At 41.1% G+C, this 20,585-nt stretch overlaps 1 protein-coding gene across 5 annotated transcripts in view; it reads right to left on the reverse strand.

Annotated features, from left to right (window-relative positions):
* The window catches only part of SMYD3 (SET and MYND domain containing 3), a 337,315-nt gene that overhangs the window by 267,235 nt on the left and 49,495 nt on the right, over positions 1–20,585 (reverse strand). For all 5 annotated transcript variants that reach the window (XM_033144391.1, XM_033144390.1, XM_033144392.1 and 2 more), the window contains exon 5: positions 18,380–18,516. In XM_033144391.1, coding sequence (XP_033000282.1) covers positions 18,380–18,516 — 137 coding nt within the window. The remainder of the gene's footprint in view (positions 1–18,379; positions 18,517–20,585) is intronic.

The following is a 20,585-nucleotide window of genomic DNA, read 5'->3' on the forward strand; positions in this document are numbered from 1 at the left end:
TACAGAATCTACATTTTTATTTATCACAAAATCAAACTGCCAGGAGTTATTTAAAGCCCTTTGTTCATTTCAAATATTAAACAATATAAAGTCAGCTTTAGTTATCTGTCCAATTTCTACTTTGTATTTAAAATAAATTAAGAGAAGAACAGGAAGGTGGGTGACACAGCTACATAAACCCTTCAATGCTGTCATAAAGTGGGGGTGAAAATACTGCAGACCTCTGATCGTGAACAGAGATCAGAGCCACTCTAGGAGCCTTGCCTGTTCTGTTCCTAAAATCGAACGATTCAACATATTTTTGAAAAACTGGAGAACAGGTTTTGCCACTTGGGTTCGGCAAACACATGCGGGGGCACAGAGAGAAGCAGGTTCGCTCCACACAGACATATTTATTGCCCCCTGTAAGTTGAAGGATAACTGTCTAATTCCTCAATTTTAGAAACATTATGTCTGCCTTCCCACAGGTGGGCAAAGTTGTTGCAGATAGACAGTGGAGTTGACTGAGCTCCATCACCTTAGGGTCACCAAAAATGATCCTTTAAAACATGGGTAGACAAATTAAGGCCCCGGGGGTGGATCCGGCCCAATCGCCTTCTAAATCCGGCCTGCGGACAGTCCAGGAATCAGAGCGTTTTTACATGAGTAGAATGTGTCCTTTTATTTAAAATGCATTTCTGGGTTATTTGTGGGGCATAGGAATTCGTTCATATTTTTTTTCTAAAATATAGTCTGCCCCTCCCCCACAACGTCTGAGGGACAGCAGACCGGCCTCCTTCTGAAAAAGTTTGCTGACCCCTACTTTAAAATGACAATTATATGAGAAGCCAATTAAAAACAAAAAATTACAGCATCTATGAAATGCTATAACAATGTTTTCAGTTGGAGAAAACAAACATTTCTTGCCGATGAGCTGCAAACATGAAAACGTGAAAAACATGCATTTCACCCAACCATGCCTGCAACATCTTCTAAAATTTCACTGCTAAAATTCCCATCACTTTAAAAGTGGGGTGGGGTGGAAGAGAAAGAGACACTCTGCAGATTTGAAAAATAACCATATAAGTAAATGATCAGTCAGTAAAGATTCCTCCTTGAGAGAAATCACACTACAGTTGTATTCAGCCTAGAGACAGATTAAAGAAGCACTATCCCCATGGGGGGGGGGCACAACTGCCACTTCAGCACATTTCCCAAATGTGTTTGTGCCTGTTACTCTTCACGAGTAGTGAGGTTTAATACACTGCCAAAAATTGGATATGCATTGCTAAGCAAATGTAGGGAGGCCACACAGGAAAAGCTGGCACTCTGCATTCATTATCAAAATCAGTAGAATAGACAGGGCTTATGCCAATAAAGATTCCTAATACTTGTTATAATTATGGCTTATGCAAAATAAAAGTGTAGGAATACGAATCACAGACAACCAGAAAAAAAGAAAAGAAAAGATTATCCTTTTGTGAAGGTAAGAAAAGAGACAGAAAGTTCTTCATCCTAGATTTTGTCACTGCAATTCAGCAGCAGCAGTAACCGCAGTATGCTGAATGCACTCAGAATCCTCTCTGCAATCATGAACCCCGATTGCATGGGGTTCTCAAAGGCACAGATTATTTGAAGCAAATTTAGCTGAACATGTTCAGAATCTCCTTCAGAATTAGAGGAAAAGGGGCAGCAGTATATGCAGGGATGAGACACGGGTGGCACTGTGGTCTAAACCACTGAGCCTCTTGGGCTTACCGATCAGAAAGTTGGCGCTTTGAATCCCCACAACAGGGGGGGCTCCCGTTGCTCGGTCCCAGCTCCCACCAACCTAGCAGTTCAAAAGCATGTCAAAGTACAAGTAGATAAATAGGTACCGCTCTGGCGGGAAGGTAAACGGTGTTTCCGTGTGCTGCTCTGGTTCGCCAGAAGCAGCTTAGTTATGCTGGCCACATGATCTGGAAAAACTGTCTGCGGACAAATGCCAGCTCCCTTGGCCTGTAAAGCGAGATGAGCGCCGCAACCCCAGAGTCGTCTGCGACTATACTCAACTGTCATGATTTGCCAGGCAGCCTACAGTGATGGAGCTTTCCAATGGCACTGGCACTGTAACTTGAATCTAATCATATCAGGATAAGAGAATTTTCTTGCATTCCATTACTATGAAACTATGTATATAAAGATACAGAGAGCACACATGGCTATAGTTAATGTGCGCTCCTTCACCTACTCCACTTGCAAAATAGTCCAAATATATCATTTATTTTGAAACATTACACAATTCCAAAGTGTGCGGCTGCAAAGGGTGTTAAGGTATCAAGCTTGTTTACTGTGAACAGAGGACAAATGTCAAAAGTTTACAAGCAAGAATGCTAAATAGTCGGGGTAAAAATTTATTGGTCTAGAAATGTAACTGGCTTGACATGGACGAGGAATTTTCAATGAATGTAGAAGCAAATTCTAGAAGATTTAATGGTCTACATAAATAAAGCATCCTTGAATTGCAGGGGGTTGGACTAGATGATCCTTGAGGTATCTTCCAACGCTACAATTCTATGCCTATGAAATTTTATTACAATCTTAAAATAAAGCAGTTCTTCAAATGACGATAGTATTGTCAGTGTAACACACATTTGTCTAGCCACTGGTACATATCACAGAATAGTCCCTGTTTTTTTGTTTTGTTTTGTTTTTTAAAATTAAATCCCAACAGTCTAATAGAATTTTAAAAATTAGCTTTTCATACAAATATATATTTGACGGTTCAGTGAATTTTGACAATGTAGCTATTTTTTTTTACCGAACATTTTCCTTCTATTTAATACAAAGACCCAATCACCCACCTAATAACAGCAGGTAGGTTGGAGTTGGCCGAGCACTGGAGATATCATTCCCAATTCACTCTAAAGGGATGGTGGAATATAATTTGTACGGCAGATGGCAGTGGTAGAAAAAAAAAATCATGGAAAATAATGGACAGAGGGGTTAAAACTAAAAGCATCCTTCTCTGCTCCTCCTTATAAGGTTCCCAGGTTGGGGAGGGCAGGGCAGGTGGAAAAGCTTGCCTCTTGATTGTCCCAGTACAATCCCCTGCAGCAAAATCCTTGCAAAGCAAGAATTGTACCCGAGGGCAAATCCCTGCACATTCCTGAACAAGTAGCAAACAATTAATAGCCAGGGGCTTCTAAATACCAAGACTTCTATTATGGCTTTTCCTGGAAAGAACTGAAAATGTTCGGTAAAAATAAAATGTTTATCCTTTTCTTTTACTTCCCAGATGGGAACTGAGTACTGTACTTCTAAAATCTGTCTTAACCAACGTAACATTCAGAGTATCTGAATTCCCAGAACAACTGCATGTTCTGTGGGGTTGTTTTTCTCATGCAGAGATAACAGACCTGATTTGTTTGCTTTCTGTCCTCTTTAAAACCACGAGGAGAAGCATTTATTTCAAGGAACAAGGAAACGTTCAAGTTTAAGCTTGCGAGATCTGAAATAAACAAAACAGTCTTTCAAGCAATAATAACAGGAAGAAAGACTCAGGGATAGCTGCCTTTCTAGCAACCTATTAGCACAATTAAATCACAATATGCTGATCCAACTCAGCTTAGGTTACCCTTTTTAAGAGACTGTTACAGGTGCCAAGGCTCTGATGTAAATTAAACAGTCTCTCCCCCCCTTCAGAAGCGGTCATGTTGTTTGGAAATAGAACGTTAATAAAACAAAGCCCTCTTTGACAAAGAAGATTCTGTTCAAATACTATTTATGTTATTCAGAGGAACTCACACTGGGCTGCAAAAAAACCAGAAACCTAAACCCAACCTAAATTCATTTCTCTGGAACACAGGAGTCATTTGCCTTTTAATCATGTCTGCATCACTGTCATCTCTTTGAAGAAAGCCTACCGGTAAATGCCTGCCAACTCCTAACACACAAATGCACATAGAGCAGACGACAACATCCATATCTGCAAAAGAAAATTAACATAGTCTCTGCAGCTCTCCAAGAATAACAGCAGAAGGCATAGCCTTGATCAAACTTGAAAGCCATTATGGCTTTGTGGACTGAGGGTTCAACTTGAAGCTGTAAGTCTTGGGTTCAGATCAGACCTGCTCAGATGCATACCTTCACTGCATAACCTAGAGCAGTTCATCTCTCTCTCTTTCTCTCTCTCTCTCTCTCTCTCAATCACCCTAACCTATATATATATCCAAGGTTGCTACAAGGATAAAATGGTCTCTCTCACATAAACACACATACAGGGACACACATCAATGCCCTGAAGTTCTTGGAAGTGGAGTCATTTACAAATAACTATTAATATATATGTAGATATTTGTTCACCCCTTTTTATGCAATATCTTTGGTCCAGTTTGTGAGACAAACTGCAGCATCTGACAAGGCAGAGTTGAACCAACTAGTACATAAACACCAGCTCCGTCCTGGGAATAATCTTAACATGAAAATTGTTGAGTCATGGATGGTACAACAATTCTGAGCACCTAAGCTAATAACAAGTGGCAGAGCACAAACAGCAGCAAGCTGTCTTTCTTTGAAGACAGATTAATACGTACAGGTGGCATATTACAAGAGGAATCACTCCTGTCCTCTCGAGAACCATGCACATCCTGCGTTCTTCCATATCATCATCATCATCATCATCATCATTCTTTATTCGACCGTCAGTCAGAAAAAAAAACATTTATCCATATAAAATTAAAGCATCTAAAACATCTAGAGGAACTTCAGAATAAAACATAGCCAACACTAACATGAAGCTATACAGATAAACCCATGTCAATGCAATCAATTTTAGTCTTACGACGCTTAAGAGCTAGAAGAAGAAATTTGGCCACCAAGGAAGCTGTTTTTACCATAACATTATTCAACAAATATTTTTGTTGTTCAGTTGTTCAGTCATGTCCGACTCTTCGTGACCCCATGGACCAGAGCACGCCAGGCACGCAGGTTGCAATTCACCGCTTCTGCGCATTCACCAAAACCCGGAAGTACCCGCAAGGTGCGCAACCCGAAAAAGCACAACCTGAAGCAGCCGTAACCTGAGGTATGACTGTATTCCCTTTCTCCTACCTTCTTCCCCTGCATGCAGCAGCAAAGTAGATGCCAGGTGTAGTAAGATTATAGGTAATAAGCCATTAAGGGAACAAAGGAAGCGGATCTGTGCCAGACTGCCAAGGAGTGGGCCCCTTCCTTCCACTCACTCGTAGTTAGAAAGACAAAGACCAGTGTGGAGAGGAGAGTGGAGTGATGTGAGCTAGAAACAAGAAGTGGAAAATCAGCAGACTGGGAAGCCAGAGAGAGAAAGGTGATGCTTCACATCTGTTTGAATCCAAGGCTGTGGCTATGAGGGAACAAGATCCTCTTGGGGTGTTAATGCTGTGAACCCCTCCATTGTAGGCTCAGGTTGTATATATGTGCAAATGAATCATATATCACAAAGACAACACAATCTCTGCTGTCCCTCACTCCAAAGGAAACACAAACCTGGGCAAGTGCCTGGAATCCCTGGAATCTTGCACCACTCAAGAGATTGGGGTGGGATGCAACCATAGGCACCAAGGGCAGGTGAGAGGGGTGCAGCCTTCATTCCCTCACCCCACTGCAACTGTCATGGAATTTTTAAGGGTATGAATGTCTCAGTTGCAATTTGGCAACCTCAAACAGTATTGATGTAGCAACCTACTATGCTGGCTGCCCTGTCAATCACTTGGAGGTGGTCAGCTCAAACTGCTTAGGGCTTTCAAAGGGTCAGAAGCAGGAATTTGATTTGTTACAGAGTTCTGCTTAACCCCCCCCCCCAAAAAAAATCCCCTTTCTGAAAACCAGATCCAGCGTTTCAAATGTAAAAAAAATAGCACACAGACTACTTGCATTTCAGCTCCTCTACCAGAGAAAGAAGGTGGAAAGAGCCTTTGCTGAAAACAAAGGTCAGTGTTGATAGTACTGAGCCAGACGGAATATTGGTCAGGTGTGGCATGTTCCTCATATAGAGGGCTTTGCCAGAGCCACAGCCATCACAGAGCTAGTTCTCCCATCTGTCCAGACTTACCGTATTTTTCGCTCCATAAGACACACTTTTCCCCCTCCTAAAAAAGTAAGGGGGAATATATGTGCATCTTATGGAGCGAATGGTGGTCCCTGGAGCTGAATTGCCCAGGGGCCAAAAGAGGATCATGCTTTTTATTTTGCAAAGAGAAAAGGGGGTGTTGAAAGGACCCCGCTCAGCAACTGATCAGCAAGAGATCGGGAGAGAGATAAGAGTCCCCGGCTCCCTTTCAGCCCCGCCCTCAGTTGTTGAATGTGCTGCAGAGGGAGGTTGTTTGTTTCCCCAGCGACATGTGACTGGCTGATTAGATTATCTGTCTGGAAACTGTAGAAAAGGCTCCCTTTCCTTTAGAAGCTACAGAAATGTGAGTTGAACCCCATAAAAACGGGGCTTTTCCTCTTTGCTTTTCCCCCTTTGCAAAAAAGCTGCAAAACTTTTAGCTGATCCCCCAAAAACCAGGGCTTTTCCCTTTGCAAAAAAAGCTGCAAACCTTTTAGCTGATCCTCAAAAAAACAGGGCTTTTAAAGGAGGAAAACCAGTAAATATTTTTTTCTTGTTTCCTCTAAAAACGAGGTGCGCCCTATGGTCCAGTGCGCCATATGGAGCGAAAAATACAGTAACAAAACCTATGGGTCTGGCCCAGGTTATATGGCTCTACTTTTTGCTTTTTGCTTTTAAAATGGTATCCTTAGGAATTGCTAAAAAATATGTACAAACCATTTAAAAAAGAATCAGAGGTAATTTCACCTCAGGGCGACATTCCAAAATTGGACTCAGATTCTTCATTAGTACCTCATGGAGCTTCCTCTCCTTGACAGTATCTATCAGTGCAGAGACTCCTTGGTAGCAGGTCATGCGACGGCAGTCATTTTAAACAATTTAATCAAGGACAGATTTCTCTAGAGAGCACTAGATGTGTCTGCTACGTCTCACTTGAATTCCAAACACGTCTTTCTCTAGGTACACAATAAAAGAAAGTTGAAATGGTGAGGGAATCCACTGACATGGGAAAAGATGAAAGGCAAGGGGGGGGGGTATACAGTGCATATCGTCAAGTCTTCCTGCATTTTAAAGAACAGCAGGGCAGAGTCACGCGTAAGTATGAAGATGATATGGAAATTTTGGTTTATAAGGCTGCCCTGCCTAAAGTTCTAAGAAATATGAGAATGTTGCAAAGCACACCTTTCTCTGAAATTCAATTGCTAAGACTTAAATCCACAATATTTTCTCTAAAGGTACATGAAAAATAGCCTAGTATAGGTGTTTTAGGAGTCCCTGGCAAGGCTATGCTGTAGACAGCTGACAGAAGGGAGTCAGGGCAAAGTAACCAAAGGAAGAATAAAAGCTGACGAACAAACTGGATCCAAGAAGAACATTGTTTCTCAGTTCAGACAGGAAGCCTTTGTCTAGCCTGAGAACATTTCACTGCGCAGGAGGATGCTCCAATGTGAAATTTTGGTGGCACTTCCCTATTGAACCAAAGGTTCTTTGTTATGGCTCAAGTCAGTCCCCCAGCAACAATGTCATCAGGTTCCAACTATGGCAGGAAAGGGTCTGACCATTAAGAAAGCCCTCCTGACTTCCTGAGAGAATGTCCCAGAGGGAGAGGCCCAGACAAAAAAAGCAACATGATGCACCACTTCAGTAGCCACCCTCGCAGCATGAAATGGAAAAATGCCCCACACATTTTTGCAACATCTTCTGGGGAACCTTGCCATTTCATGCAGGGAAGGATGTGGCCAGCTCAAAAACAGTAATCAATTACCTTTTGTCCTTGGCAGCTGCCACATCCCAAACTAGTTGTCTGAGAAGCAGTGTTACCCAGGCAAAAAAGAAGAAGGGTGTGACACTCCACACCTGATCCTGTAAATGCCACTCACAGCTGTGCTTAGGAAAAGACTGTAGGAGCAGATTGAAATAGCTGGCCAAGTTGGTTTTAGGCTGCAAGCTGACAGTTAGCTGTACCTGGCCTTTGGGGTTGAAAACAAGGCAGTGCCTCAGAGGTCACAGCTGCAGACATAATTTTCCAGTCAACAGGCTACATTTCATTTCTTTGCTATACAGTCAGAGGAATTGTGTTTCTTGCCTAGGATTTTACGGCCAACATATAGAGCTCCAGTTAACAATGATATGTTAGGACAGAGAATAATCGACCATCATGTCTTTGTCATTCTACATGTTTTGTTTGTGTGTTTGAAATGTTGCATCGTTACTGCATTGAATGATTGATTGATTGCATTCGTGCACTGTCCCAATAGCTGACAACTGGGAGTAATATACATTCCTAATATAAGAAGAGATTAACTGGATACTGGATTGTGTTCCAATCAATCACAGTCACAACCGATCAGAAATAACAGTGTAGTTCAATACACCAAACTGTATCCTATGGCAATTAAAGAGCCAAACAGCACTTATTTCCAGTGTCTCTGTTAGTACTGGACTTCATGACCCAAGTCCAGGGCCCTGCAGTCCCCAAACAACCGGCAGAGGAGACAGCAGTGGCAGATGATGGGGCCAAGTGGAGCAGGAGCCTTAGCAGCAGACATGTTGTTGCACAACATGCCCACCTAAATGAAAAAAAGGGCTGCGGTTGCTGGGAAACTGATATGGAGAGCAGATGAGAGCAACCAGGGAGGTTGTGACAGGAGGAGAGGGCAGTAACGGACCTGGGAAGAGAGAAAACATGGGGCAACAGTGGGGCGGCCAGAACATGTGAAGGCAAGGGGAGCAGCCAAGAGGCATTTTACCCCAAATTCTGTCAAACCAGGCACTGCCACTGCTCATCTCCCCTTTCTTCTCAGCCTTCATTCCCATCCAACATTAGCAGTTCCATTGTTATGCAAAACACTGACAATTCAGGGGTTATTACAATGTAAGATTATGGTGAAAAATTAATTAGTGACACTACAGTAATAGCAATGCTAATTAAAACGTTAAAAACCTTGCCCATAGCAATAATGTATGAATAATGGCATTGATGCTTGTGCCTCATATCAAAGATGTCCTTGTTCTAATTAAAAATGTTATGTTTTCCCAATCCCACAAACCAGCCAAATCAACTACTTATTAGAAATCAGCCACTTGTAATATTTACATCTCTAGACAGACATGACTTTAGTAAGCTTTCAAGGAATCTTCCTATGGAACAATGATCCCTACTTGGAAACTGTTTCCTACAGTGTTTGTTAATACTTTGTTTATTACATTTATATCCTGCCTTTCCTCCAAGGAGCAAAAAGTGGCATATATAGCCCCTCACACACACCTAATTTTATCCTTACAACAACCCTGTGAGGTAGGTTAGGCTGAGAAACAGTGACTGGCCCAACATTACCCAGTGAGTTTCATCATGTGAGTAGGAAGCTGAACCTGCACGCCCCCCCCCACTACAGTTATTGTCTGTAACCACTAGACAACACTGATAAAGTAGAGGGTGATCAGGTTTAAACCCAACTAATATATTGGCACAATTTACTAACTTATTTATCCCTTCTTCTCTCACCCACAGGTGCATATACTCTCTTCCCAAAATCTCAGACCAAAGCAAAACACATCGCTTAACAGAGTTTCTGATGACCCAACTATTTCATTTTTAGCAATAAAGATTCTGGCAGGATTGTAAAACAGTCACGGGCAAGGGGAAATTGCAAAGAGACAACATAATGTTCATTGACACTAGAGATTAAGTTATGTGCCTCTGAAAATGCTAGATCAGATATTCAAAGTTGCTCCAAAATTTCATGGAGAAAAGCTAGTGGCATTAACTGGGCTATACACAAGAGAGGCAGCAGGGTTTCTCCATGATTGTAGCTACCTGTATTTTCCACTGAACATCCTGGCCACTAAGTGGATTGTATCTGCATCCATATAATGATGGTGTTCTATGTTCAGTCCGGCAAACCCTATCACACTGCAGTACAGATGCCTCCTCTAAGATAATGCAAAGGCAGCCCCAAAATATGTTTGCCCCAGTTGTTAAATAGTTAATAAGACATTTGTTTTTAACTGGCCTTTAAGAAGACAACATAATTTCACCGCAGGGAAGTGATTTATGAGTATTTTAATGTGGCTGTTTAATCTATTTATTTATTTTGTTTCTTTGCTATAAAAGGAGTCCAAGGCACAGTATAAATGGCAGTAAAGAGAAGGAAAGGTATGCTTTGCTTGAAATCTATGTGCTGTGCCTTCCCTCCCCCGACCTGCTGTTATCATCATAAACAGTTGACGGTCACAGGTAGTATCAAAGGCAAGCCCAATTTACATGTGGATGATCATGAACCATTTGACTTAGGGAGTCTCATTAAAACAAAATTTCAAAATTTCTGCACTGCGTGACACCAAACTAGGGTTAAATTGATTCTGAGCAGACAAGCTGAAGCAGTAAATTTAAATGTACTGCTACAAATGTGTTTGATGAAGGAAAGGACAATAGCAATTATGATAGATGAAGGCAAAATGAACTGTGCAACCCTTGAGGATTCCTTCCCAAGATATTTTCATGATTTTTTTTTCCAAACTAAGCTTGCTTTGAAATAATAAATTGACCAACTGTACCCCATTATCCTAAATCCCACCATTTATCATTGTGTGGATTTAATCAAAACCATTTGTTTGCTTGCATTAAGCCACCAGTTGCCCTCTCTCTTGAACTCTTTCCTGGTGAAGTTTGATCTTCAAAAGAATGGAATAAAGAGAATAGCCACTGATATATATGGATTGCTTCTTGCTTATCAAAAGATGAAATTAAGAGGTACTGTAATTATAGCCTGGGAAAGCTTCCTTGGCCAAATACATTCTGATAAAGGGAGATTGTAAAATATGCTGCATTCATGGTCCAGGTCTAAAGGAGGGGTGGGGAATATGCAGTATTTTTAAAACAGTAGACCATCACCTAGATGTGCTCTTAATATAAATTGCCAATGATGTCAGTGCTTACAAAATCTACAGAGGGCAAGTATCTTATCTCATACCAAAGGGGAAATTTCCTTTGAAGTAAGGTAAAAATAAAGGACCCCTGGACAGTTAAGTCCAGTAAAAGGTGACTATGGGGTATGGCACTCATCTCACTTTTCAGGCCGAGGGAGTCGGCGTTTGTCCACAAACAGCTTTTTGTCCACAAACAGCATGACTAAACCGCTTCTGGCGCAACGGAAGACCGTGATAGAAGCCAGAGTGCACGAAAATGCCATTCATCTTCCTACCACAGCAGTACCTATTTATCTACTCGCACTGGTGTGCTTTCGAACTGCTAGGTTGGCAGGAGTTGGGACAGAGCAACGGGAGCTCACCTCATTGCAGATTCGAACCACCAACCTTCCAATTGGTAAGCCCAAGAGTCTCAGTGGTTTAGACCACAGCGTCCACCCACGTCTTTTACCTTTACCTGAAGTAGTACTTGCTGCAACACAAACAGAAACCTCCCTAGAGGAGCTGAAGGCCAGTAAATAAGCATTTTAAATACCCTAATAAATAATGCTGCATTATTCAGAACTACCGTATTGGCCCGAATATAAGCTGCACCCAAATATAAGCAGCACCTTTAAAATTCAAGGGGGCGGGGAGAGAGAGAAAAGACAATACCCAAATATAAGCTAAAATTCCGCAGGCATTCACACCCGTTCCGTTTTACCGTATGTCTGTTTCAACAGTGATATCATAAAAGCCAATTTTTGTAAGGTTGCGAATTTAAGCCGCACTTTAACTTTTTCACAGTTGGAATTTGTGGGGAAAGTGAGGCTTATATTCAAGCCAATACGGTCTTCCTTTATTCACATGCAAATATATGTGGATTTAATAAAATAATTCATCAACCAATTAGAGGATGGTTTCTTTAAGGAAGCAATAGCTCTAAAACTGCATTTTCTGAGCATTTCAGGATGTGAGTACCTGGTACAGGGGATCCACTGCTTTACAATAAAAATTTCAGGAGATCTAAACATGAATCACTCACAGCACATGAGGATTGGCCCTAGCATTCAAACCAGACAACTTTATTTCCACTCAGCAACACATGCCAAGCAGATAGATTGGGAAACAGCTGAACTAGTTTATTGAGCTTCTGCAACAGACTCGGAAGTTTATTCTTGCAGTTACAATTTCACAGTCAGATAGGTTTGAAATTATATCAGGAATAATTAGCAAAAGCTACTCTGGACTGTGATAGCATAGCTGCTATATAAACAGGAAACCCACATAGCTCTACCTCACTAAGCACAATCCATATTTATCACTGACATGGACACAAATCTGCTACAGAAAAGCTAGACAGTATTACAGCAGAGATATTTCTCCCCAACTCAATTCCAGCTTCTGAATATAAACTTGTTTTCTTAAAAATACAACAATAATAAAGCATTGCTCACATTAACCATGAAAATGAAACCAAGAAAGCGGCAACAACTGCTCAAGCTCATTCTGAACTTGGGCCAAAATTCAGCTACATTCAGAATTCTGATATTTAAATCCCTGGATTTTAGGTTAAGTTAAAAAATGACAAAAAGCTAGGAGATAAAGGAGAGACGGATAGAACAAGGGATTTAAGCTGAGAAAAGACACAGCTGTCACAATTCACTAGAGAGAATGTTTTCCAGGTTTGCTGTCTCCGTTTGTTTCCAACAGAACTTCACAAGGCTTAATATAAATCTGGTTTTCAAAAGATGAAACAAAGCAAAATATAGCCCAGCATACAATGAGCAAGTATGGACTTAAGTAGGAGTTTTTTAGCTTTCTCAAACTTGATGACAATAGAGGACATAGGTCACCATCATTTTTCACCCAGAAATGAGAGCCTAAAGTTCTACAAGGCATTTCTTCCATTAATATGTTACTTTAAAAAAAGGGGGGGGGCAACTGTGATACATGTAGCTCAGAAGTACTTTGTGCCCTGTACAGGGGCGTAGGAAGCCTCTGCGCTGCCCGGGACAGCGGTGGCGCGGAGGCACCCCTCTGGAGGAGGGGCACGACATGTGCGTCGTGACGTTGTCGTGACGTCATGACGCACATGGGTGCCGCTGAAAGGGGGAAAAGGGGAAGCTTCCCCTTTTCCCCCTTTCCGTGGCTTTTTTTCTGTGTGAGGGGCGGGCCAGCAAGGAGGGTGTGTCATGCCAGCGACAAGTGTGATGCCCCCTCCTCGCTGGCCCACACCCTGTTGGAAAAAAAGCGGTGGAAAGGGGGGGAAAGGGAAGCAGAGCAGGCGCTTGAATGTGCCTGCTCTGCTTCCCTTTTTTCCCTTTCAGCAGCTGCTTTTCGGCCCGAGGGGTGGGCCAGCGAGGAGGGGGCGTCACAATTGTCCCTGGCATGAGGCCCCCCCTCGCTGGCCCACCCCCCACCGAAAAAAACCGCTGGGAGGGGGGAAGGGAAGCAGAGCAGGCGCGTTCAAGCGCCTGCTTTGCCTCCCCCTTTCCCCCTTCCAGCGGCTTTTTTTCTGTGCGAGGGACGGGCCAGCGAGGAGGGGGTGTCATGGCAGCGACAAGCGTGACGCCCCCTCCTCGCTGGCCCACCCCTCGCGCCGAAAAATAGCTGCTGGAAGGGGGGAAAGGCGGCATGCCCCGTTCGGGGTCCGAGTTGGCTATTCCTGTAGATACTTGTAGAGCTGTGCAGAGGAACACCTTTGCTCAGTACAACCTCCTGCAACAGCCTGGCATAATGGGGGGACTGCTCTGTAAGTAATACCAAGCATAGACCCACTGAAATAATGGACTTCACTAACTTAAGTCCGTTGATTTCAATGGGCATACTCTGAGCATGATTTAATCAAATACAACCCAGAGACTGAAAAAAGCAAACCCTGCAATGGGAATATCACATACAATCATCACCTAATACAGGGTTGTAACTCTTGTGAAAACCGCAAAATATACGAATGTATTATCAAGGGAATAACTGCAATGTTCAAATATTGCATACTGATATCCATGAAACAGAAGAGTAGGTAGCTGTGAGAGATGCAATGCACAACAAATGAAAAAAAGAAGCAGCTCTTTTTTTGTTGGCACAGCAAATTGATAAATGGGAAAGGACCTTGAGTGCAGCCCAGAATTGAGTACTAATTCCATGCAAACTTCCATCTGTTTTCCTAAGCCTGGTTAAACAAGTTTTAGCTAACTCTTTATAGCTCATCTCTGTAAGTCTGCAAATTAAAAAACAACAACAGAACTCTGTGTGCTAGGATGGTAATGAAAAGAGAGAGGTCTTAAGATAATTAAGTCATTTTAAACTGTTGCTAAATGGAAAGTTGATTGCATCTTTTATTAATTATTACAAGTTGACATTTTAAATAAAGATAAAAGCCTTTCAGAATATTGTGGACATTACAGGCGCTAAATAAGACAGAACTGAACTGATTGTGATCTCTTTTCTCCTGGCTTATACTGACACAGGAATATCTAAGCTACTATTTGCATAATGCATGGTTGCTACCACAGGTTTCTATGCATCACCAGTAACAATACTGAAAGCAATGGCCTAGATGTCTGTCAGTTCTTGCTTCGAGGAGAGCTTGACAAATACCGTATATTCTGGCGTATAAGACTACTTTTTAATCCAGGGAAATCTTCTCAAAAGTCGGGGGGTCGTCTTATACGTGGGGTGGAGAATCTGCAGTCGAGTATACCTCAAACTCTATATTTTAACTGGAAAAGTTGGGGGTCGTCTTATACGCCCAATCGTCTTATACGCCGGAATATACGGTACTTCTTGATGGACAGTTGACTCCTACCAAGACATTCTAGCTATCTATAGATGTATGTCATGAACTAGAGACTGCTATGGACGACCCCACATGCTTGTACAGTAACTCCCTAAAACAATCTGATATGAAGTTTTAATACATCTCAAATGAATCTTGGCCAGCTGTACTTCTCTCCAAAACCCATGACTAATTCATCCCTGTGGATCCATAAACAAATTGAGCCTGTGCAGCTTGGTCATGTGACCTGGCAACCTGGCATACAGCACTATTTTATAGGCTTGTTTTCCCTCTGCCACACTAAGCAGAGCAGCAGCGGCAGCAGTCCTCCAATGAATAGGACGTACGTACACCAACTTACACCAACTTCAGCTACTAATTCCAACGCACAATATCTAAAATCGTGAACTATAAATGCAGAGGCTCATAGGCTTATAATTTAAGAAATGTCTAGAACTCATACAGAATGTCTGCCATCAACTGGCCAATTCCAATCAAACCTTTGGCGACATCTTATAACTTTGGGAAATAGTGGGAAACTGACATCCGCATCACCATCCAGATACACATATTCACCGACACAATGGTTGAAGCACTGACTTGGCACGGATCCACTCCACTTGGCAGACTCCACTCACATAGAACAATTCAGATGGTGAAATCATCACATGTTGGAACACAGTGATTTCTATGAGGTTGCATCCATACTACTAACACTCACATAGCTCCATGTAGGTGGTCTCATGTAATATCATGTTTAAAAACTTGGACTGTACATACCTGGTTTAAGCACAGCTTACTGTCATGTTGAAACTCTACACCAAACATGCATTGTTACCTATATAAATAATATGGTACAAAGCCCAAGGACTGGAGGGTGAGCATTATCTTAATGATATATAAGAACAAGTTGGATCCTAGCCATTATCACCCAAAAACCTGTTAAATATTGGGTCAAAATTAGGTACATGACTAGAAAAAGGGGTATCATCTTGTGGGAAAATAGATCAATGCTTTGTTCTTAATTACTGGCTCAGCAAATATGCTAAAAAACCACTTTGTGGCATTTGTCTACCTTACAGCAGCCTTCAATAGGATCAATCATGATAAATTGGTCGTGGAGCACAAGTATCAACTGACATTGATTTACTTTCATTAGAATGATCCTCATGGACACAACAATGAGAATGGGTCCTCCAGGCCATCTGAAATAATTCCTACAACTAAAGGTGTGAGACTAGTCAGTCCTTTAACCCCTTTTTATTTCATTTGCACATGAATGATTTGGTTCTTGAATTACATCCATCTTTTAGTACAATTACTGGAGACTGATGATTAGGGATGGGCAAATCTGTCAATTTCAGTTTCTAATTCATCCAGTCTTAGTATTTCCAAATCAATTTGCAATTTTAAAAAGTCACCATGAAAACTCATCAGCATTTGTGTGAATATACACGTTTGTATGCCAATTTGCCTAATACAGACATTTCCCTTAGTACAAAGCATTATTTTGTTATTTCCACTAATAAATGCATTTTTATGCACACTTTACCCAATTATGTGCATGTTAGTACACATTACTTGGCTGGAGAACTGCATTGCAACTTTTTTGAGAAGAGTGAATTATGAAAGCTGTATTTCAGTTCACATATTCTTTCAGAAAGTAAAAATTAGTGAAGTTTGCCTTTAAATGTGAACTGAATCACTGATGATACAGCCCTATCACCAACTTCTGACTATGTATCAGAACTTCCCCTCAACCCACCAGAGAAGATTTTTTGGGGGGAAGGGGCAATGTGCAGAGGAGAGGGAGGGGAATTCCCCTGTGCAAACAAAAATCGGTGTGCTGACCACCTATTCTTAATAAGGCTTTATTACTGTGGCCTGAAATCAGTTTATTTCTGAGCTCTGTGATGACCTTGTTGTTTTAGCAATAAAACTGAGCTAGAGTTGTAATAATTTAGGCTGTGGATAACAAGGGTACAAAGAAAAGAAAAGAAAGTACTATTAACTGATGCATGGTAAAGGTGAAAGCCCCAGGTAGCAATTTAGTGCTTCTGTTTTGTTTTTTGTGTTCAATTGTATGTAGTGTATGTTAATTAATAATAAAGATGATTTTTTAAAGATTGCATATTCATATTCTGTTTTGCTTTTCCATTTAATCATTGTGTTTTATTTCACCTGCATACACTGCTCCTTGTATTTTCCCTTCCACAACATTCATTTGTGTACAATGTGCCTTTGATTTCTCTTTGATATTCATAAACTGAAATGCATTCACTGACCTTCTGTGGATGTGTTTCAAATATATTTTTCCAAAAATGATTTTAGCCTCTGGTCATATCTGATCAAAACTCTCTTGAGCACAGGGGCAAATTAAGGAGCCAATTTTTACTTTTTAAAACTAGTTTCATTAGAATCTCTTTCTAGAAAATGTCAGGAATTAGCCACCTCAGTGAAGGTCTGCTTGTTTTTCTCTTTTGACTTCTTGTCTCTTCCTTCTTATTCTTGAAGTTACAGCATCAAACAGATTATTCTGACCTTCAACTGTAGCTTTCTACAATTTCTGATTGATCAGAAAGGAAAAAAATGGAGCCCAGGCTTAGAGCAAGCATCCAGTGAACTTGAAAGAAATGTGTTGCAAAGTCAGAAAAACAATATTACAACAGGATATCACATACTGGTAGTACTACATTCATAAAAAAAAAAACCATGAGCCCATCTGGCACCATGTAAAACTCACAACACGTCTTTGAAATGCTACATGGGATTTCACTTCTGTCACAGATAGTCTTCCTTGTTTTTGTTCATTCAAAAGTTAATAAATTGCTCTGTACGACATAATGAGACTTAAACCTCCATGTCATTCATATAAGAAGCAGAGGGTCAGTATATTAAACATATTATAGTGAATACTTGATACTGCAACAGCCTAAGTCTTCTTAACAGGACTGATGGTTCTTGTAAGCTTGACTTCTGTAATAAAGATTTCTTTTCCTTTGCTTACAACCAACTAAGTTCTGCTTTTACAAACTATTCCAGGAAGCCATCTCTTCAACTAAGGCCAAAAGTGGGCAACAGCAAGGATAGTACTGTAGTGTTTGCCTATAATAAATATAAGTGTCAGGTGGTTTATCAAGGGGGGAAATGGCCAGATGTAGCTAATTCTGGGATTCACTGATATATTGTGGAACACATCATCATATATCAACATGAGAAAAAACACAAAATATAAATGTATCTGCCAAACAGATTATATTCAGCAGAAATATAAAGGTTTCAAAAGAAAAATGCAAAGCATAAACCATAAGATCATTTTTCCAGAAAGCAACACCTTATGGTGGATAGAATTTGTCTTTCATCGTTCCAAGTCATTTTTCAATATCAGCATTTTATGCTATCATCGCTCTCATTTTTGATATGCCCATTCTTTGCTGCTTAAATTAAAAACAAAGAATTCAATTATATATATATAAAGTAAATGATACTGCTCCCAGGCACAGAATTTGTTTAATTACCAAAGTGGAACATAACATTTACTGTTCACGCTGACATATGGCAATATATTATGGTTTTGCATGAAACACAAAAATTAAGGACATGGGAAATGATAGAACTGCCAGGAATCCTGTTTTAACACTTACTTTTGCGAAGGTCTGAAAAATATCTAGAGCAGGTGGCAGCTGAGAAGCTTCTTTGATCTCCACTTTCAGATACAACTGCAGAGTCCTTGCAAGGTGCCCAAGACCATCTTTCATTTCTTCACTTAACTTGTCAAAATCTTTAGAGGAGGCAACATAAAGCAAGGGGTGAACAGAAACTTCCACTAACATCTTTATGTCTGCCCAATGGCAGCTTTGCAGTCTATATCAGAGTTCCCCAAATTTGGGTCTCAATTTGTTTTTGGACTACAACTCCCATCATCCCTAGCTAGCAGGACCAGTGGTCAAGAATGATGGGAACTGTAGTCCAAAAACAGCTCAAGACCTAAGTTTGGGAAAGCCTGGTCTATATATTTCCAACCCCAAAGACACAAAATGTGAGACATGTACCGCTTTATTTGTTGATTGCTACCTCTCACCATCAGGTAGTTGTTGCTAAACTGGGCAAATGTTGTGTGAATGATAGCTCAAAAGCCTGGAACTAAAAGATGTCCAAAGATTTGTAAAATAGCAAAGCAGGTGGCTGGATTGTCTGTTTTGTGTCACCCAGAAGCACAAGAAGAGGACTTGAGTTGATTTCATTCTTCAAATTAGTTCTCAGAAAATACTATTTAAAACTACATGTTTATGATACATAATGGGGATAACACCTTACAAAAGCTTAATAAAATTATGGAAGGCTGGAATCCAAAGCCTATAAAAATGCACGTTAATGTAAGAAGAATATATTGGATGTTTATCTCTAAATATGACAGGCAATATGGCAAGTATTAACAGAGAAACCATGGGCTGGATCCAGAGAAAAGACCAAAGAAATGAACCTTTTCACCTATCAGCCAAAAACCTTTCACTGATGGTTAGAAGGTCACTGTGATGCAGGGGGCTGAGGTGAAAGTGGGGGTTTCAAAAAATCAGACAGACACCTTCAATGAGCAGGAGCCCCACTGGGAAAAATTATCTGCCCATTTGGGGGGGTATTCTCCCCTTCCCCCCACAGCCCCAAGCCCACTGTATTGAGGAATGTTCCCCAACCCTAGGCTGGCTGCCAGGGAAGTCAGGCAGGAATCCAGCTTCTACTAGCCCCTTTGGCAGGCTTCTCTCTTGATACAACCCAGTAAAAAAAACACCCACTTTGCAAACTGGATCCCTGTAGCAGGAAATGATTTAAAAGAATCTGCAACCTTCTAACCACATCTTAGCTGACATGATCCAAATCAAAAATATAATATCCATGCATAGTTTATTCATAGTGGTCCACATTTTATTGGAAACCAAGTTATTAGGCCAGGGGGAAAATGAAAGCTGATCCAATCAATTATTTACATGTTATGATTTCTGTGGTACCAAATCTGGAAACAAGAAACAAGAAACCAAGTGTCTTTGAGTCAAATTAGTTATTACAGTAATTGTACATTAGTCCAAGGATGCTTTTCAAGTCAGAAAAGGCGCACAGGGTTTCAAGTGTGTAGGAAACCACTTGGCAATCATGCATAAACGTCTAGTGAAAAGAATTCTTTACCTTACTACTGAAAGAAATCTTTGTCATTTAAGGTATAAGAATATGTTTTTTCCTTCAGCTTCTTTAGCACTCACAGCTAATAAAAAAGCAAACTGTACCTCCTCCCAAATCTTATTAAGAAAGGTGTAAAATTATGTCCACCATTTAAAACACTGCAGGGGAGACCAGTCATGGGAAAGGACCAACTAAAATTGCTGTGCATGATCCCACACACATTATGTTTGCGCCTTGTATATCCCCATTCAGCTCTCTCCCACTGTTTGGTGCAAGTTACTCATGCACTTGCACTGATCAGAGGGAAAGGCTGGATGTGGATTGGGGAGAACACCACTGACCTCCTGTTCCTCCTAACCAGCTGGGATAGAGCTCTATTGAGCATAAGGAATCTCAAGAGTGCTGCATTTAAATGGAGTGGGTCCACAATTTCCAAAGATCAGCCATCCTGGAGTATTATGCAAAAGTGATCCAAAATATCCAGAGGCACTGATGTTGTAGGCTGCTTTGTAAAAAGGTTAAGAAGGAAGGTTTCCAGTTCCCCCACTTCACTGTCTATAGAAGGGGGAAGCCTTAAAGGTAAAGGTAAAGGGACCCCTGACCGTTAGGTCCAGTCACGGACGACTCTGGGGTTGTGGCGCTCATCTCACGTTAATGGCCAAGGGAGCCGGCGTA

The sequence above is a fragment of the Lacerta agilis genome, chromosome 3 (assembly GCF_009819535.1).
Source record: "Lacerta agilis isolate rLacAgi1 chromosome 3, rLacAgi1.pri, whole genome shotgun sequence".
Classification (NCBI taxonomy): Eukaryota; Metazoa; Chordata; class Lepidosauria; order Squamata; family Lacertidae; genus Lacerta; species Lacerta agilis.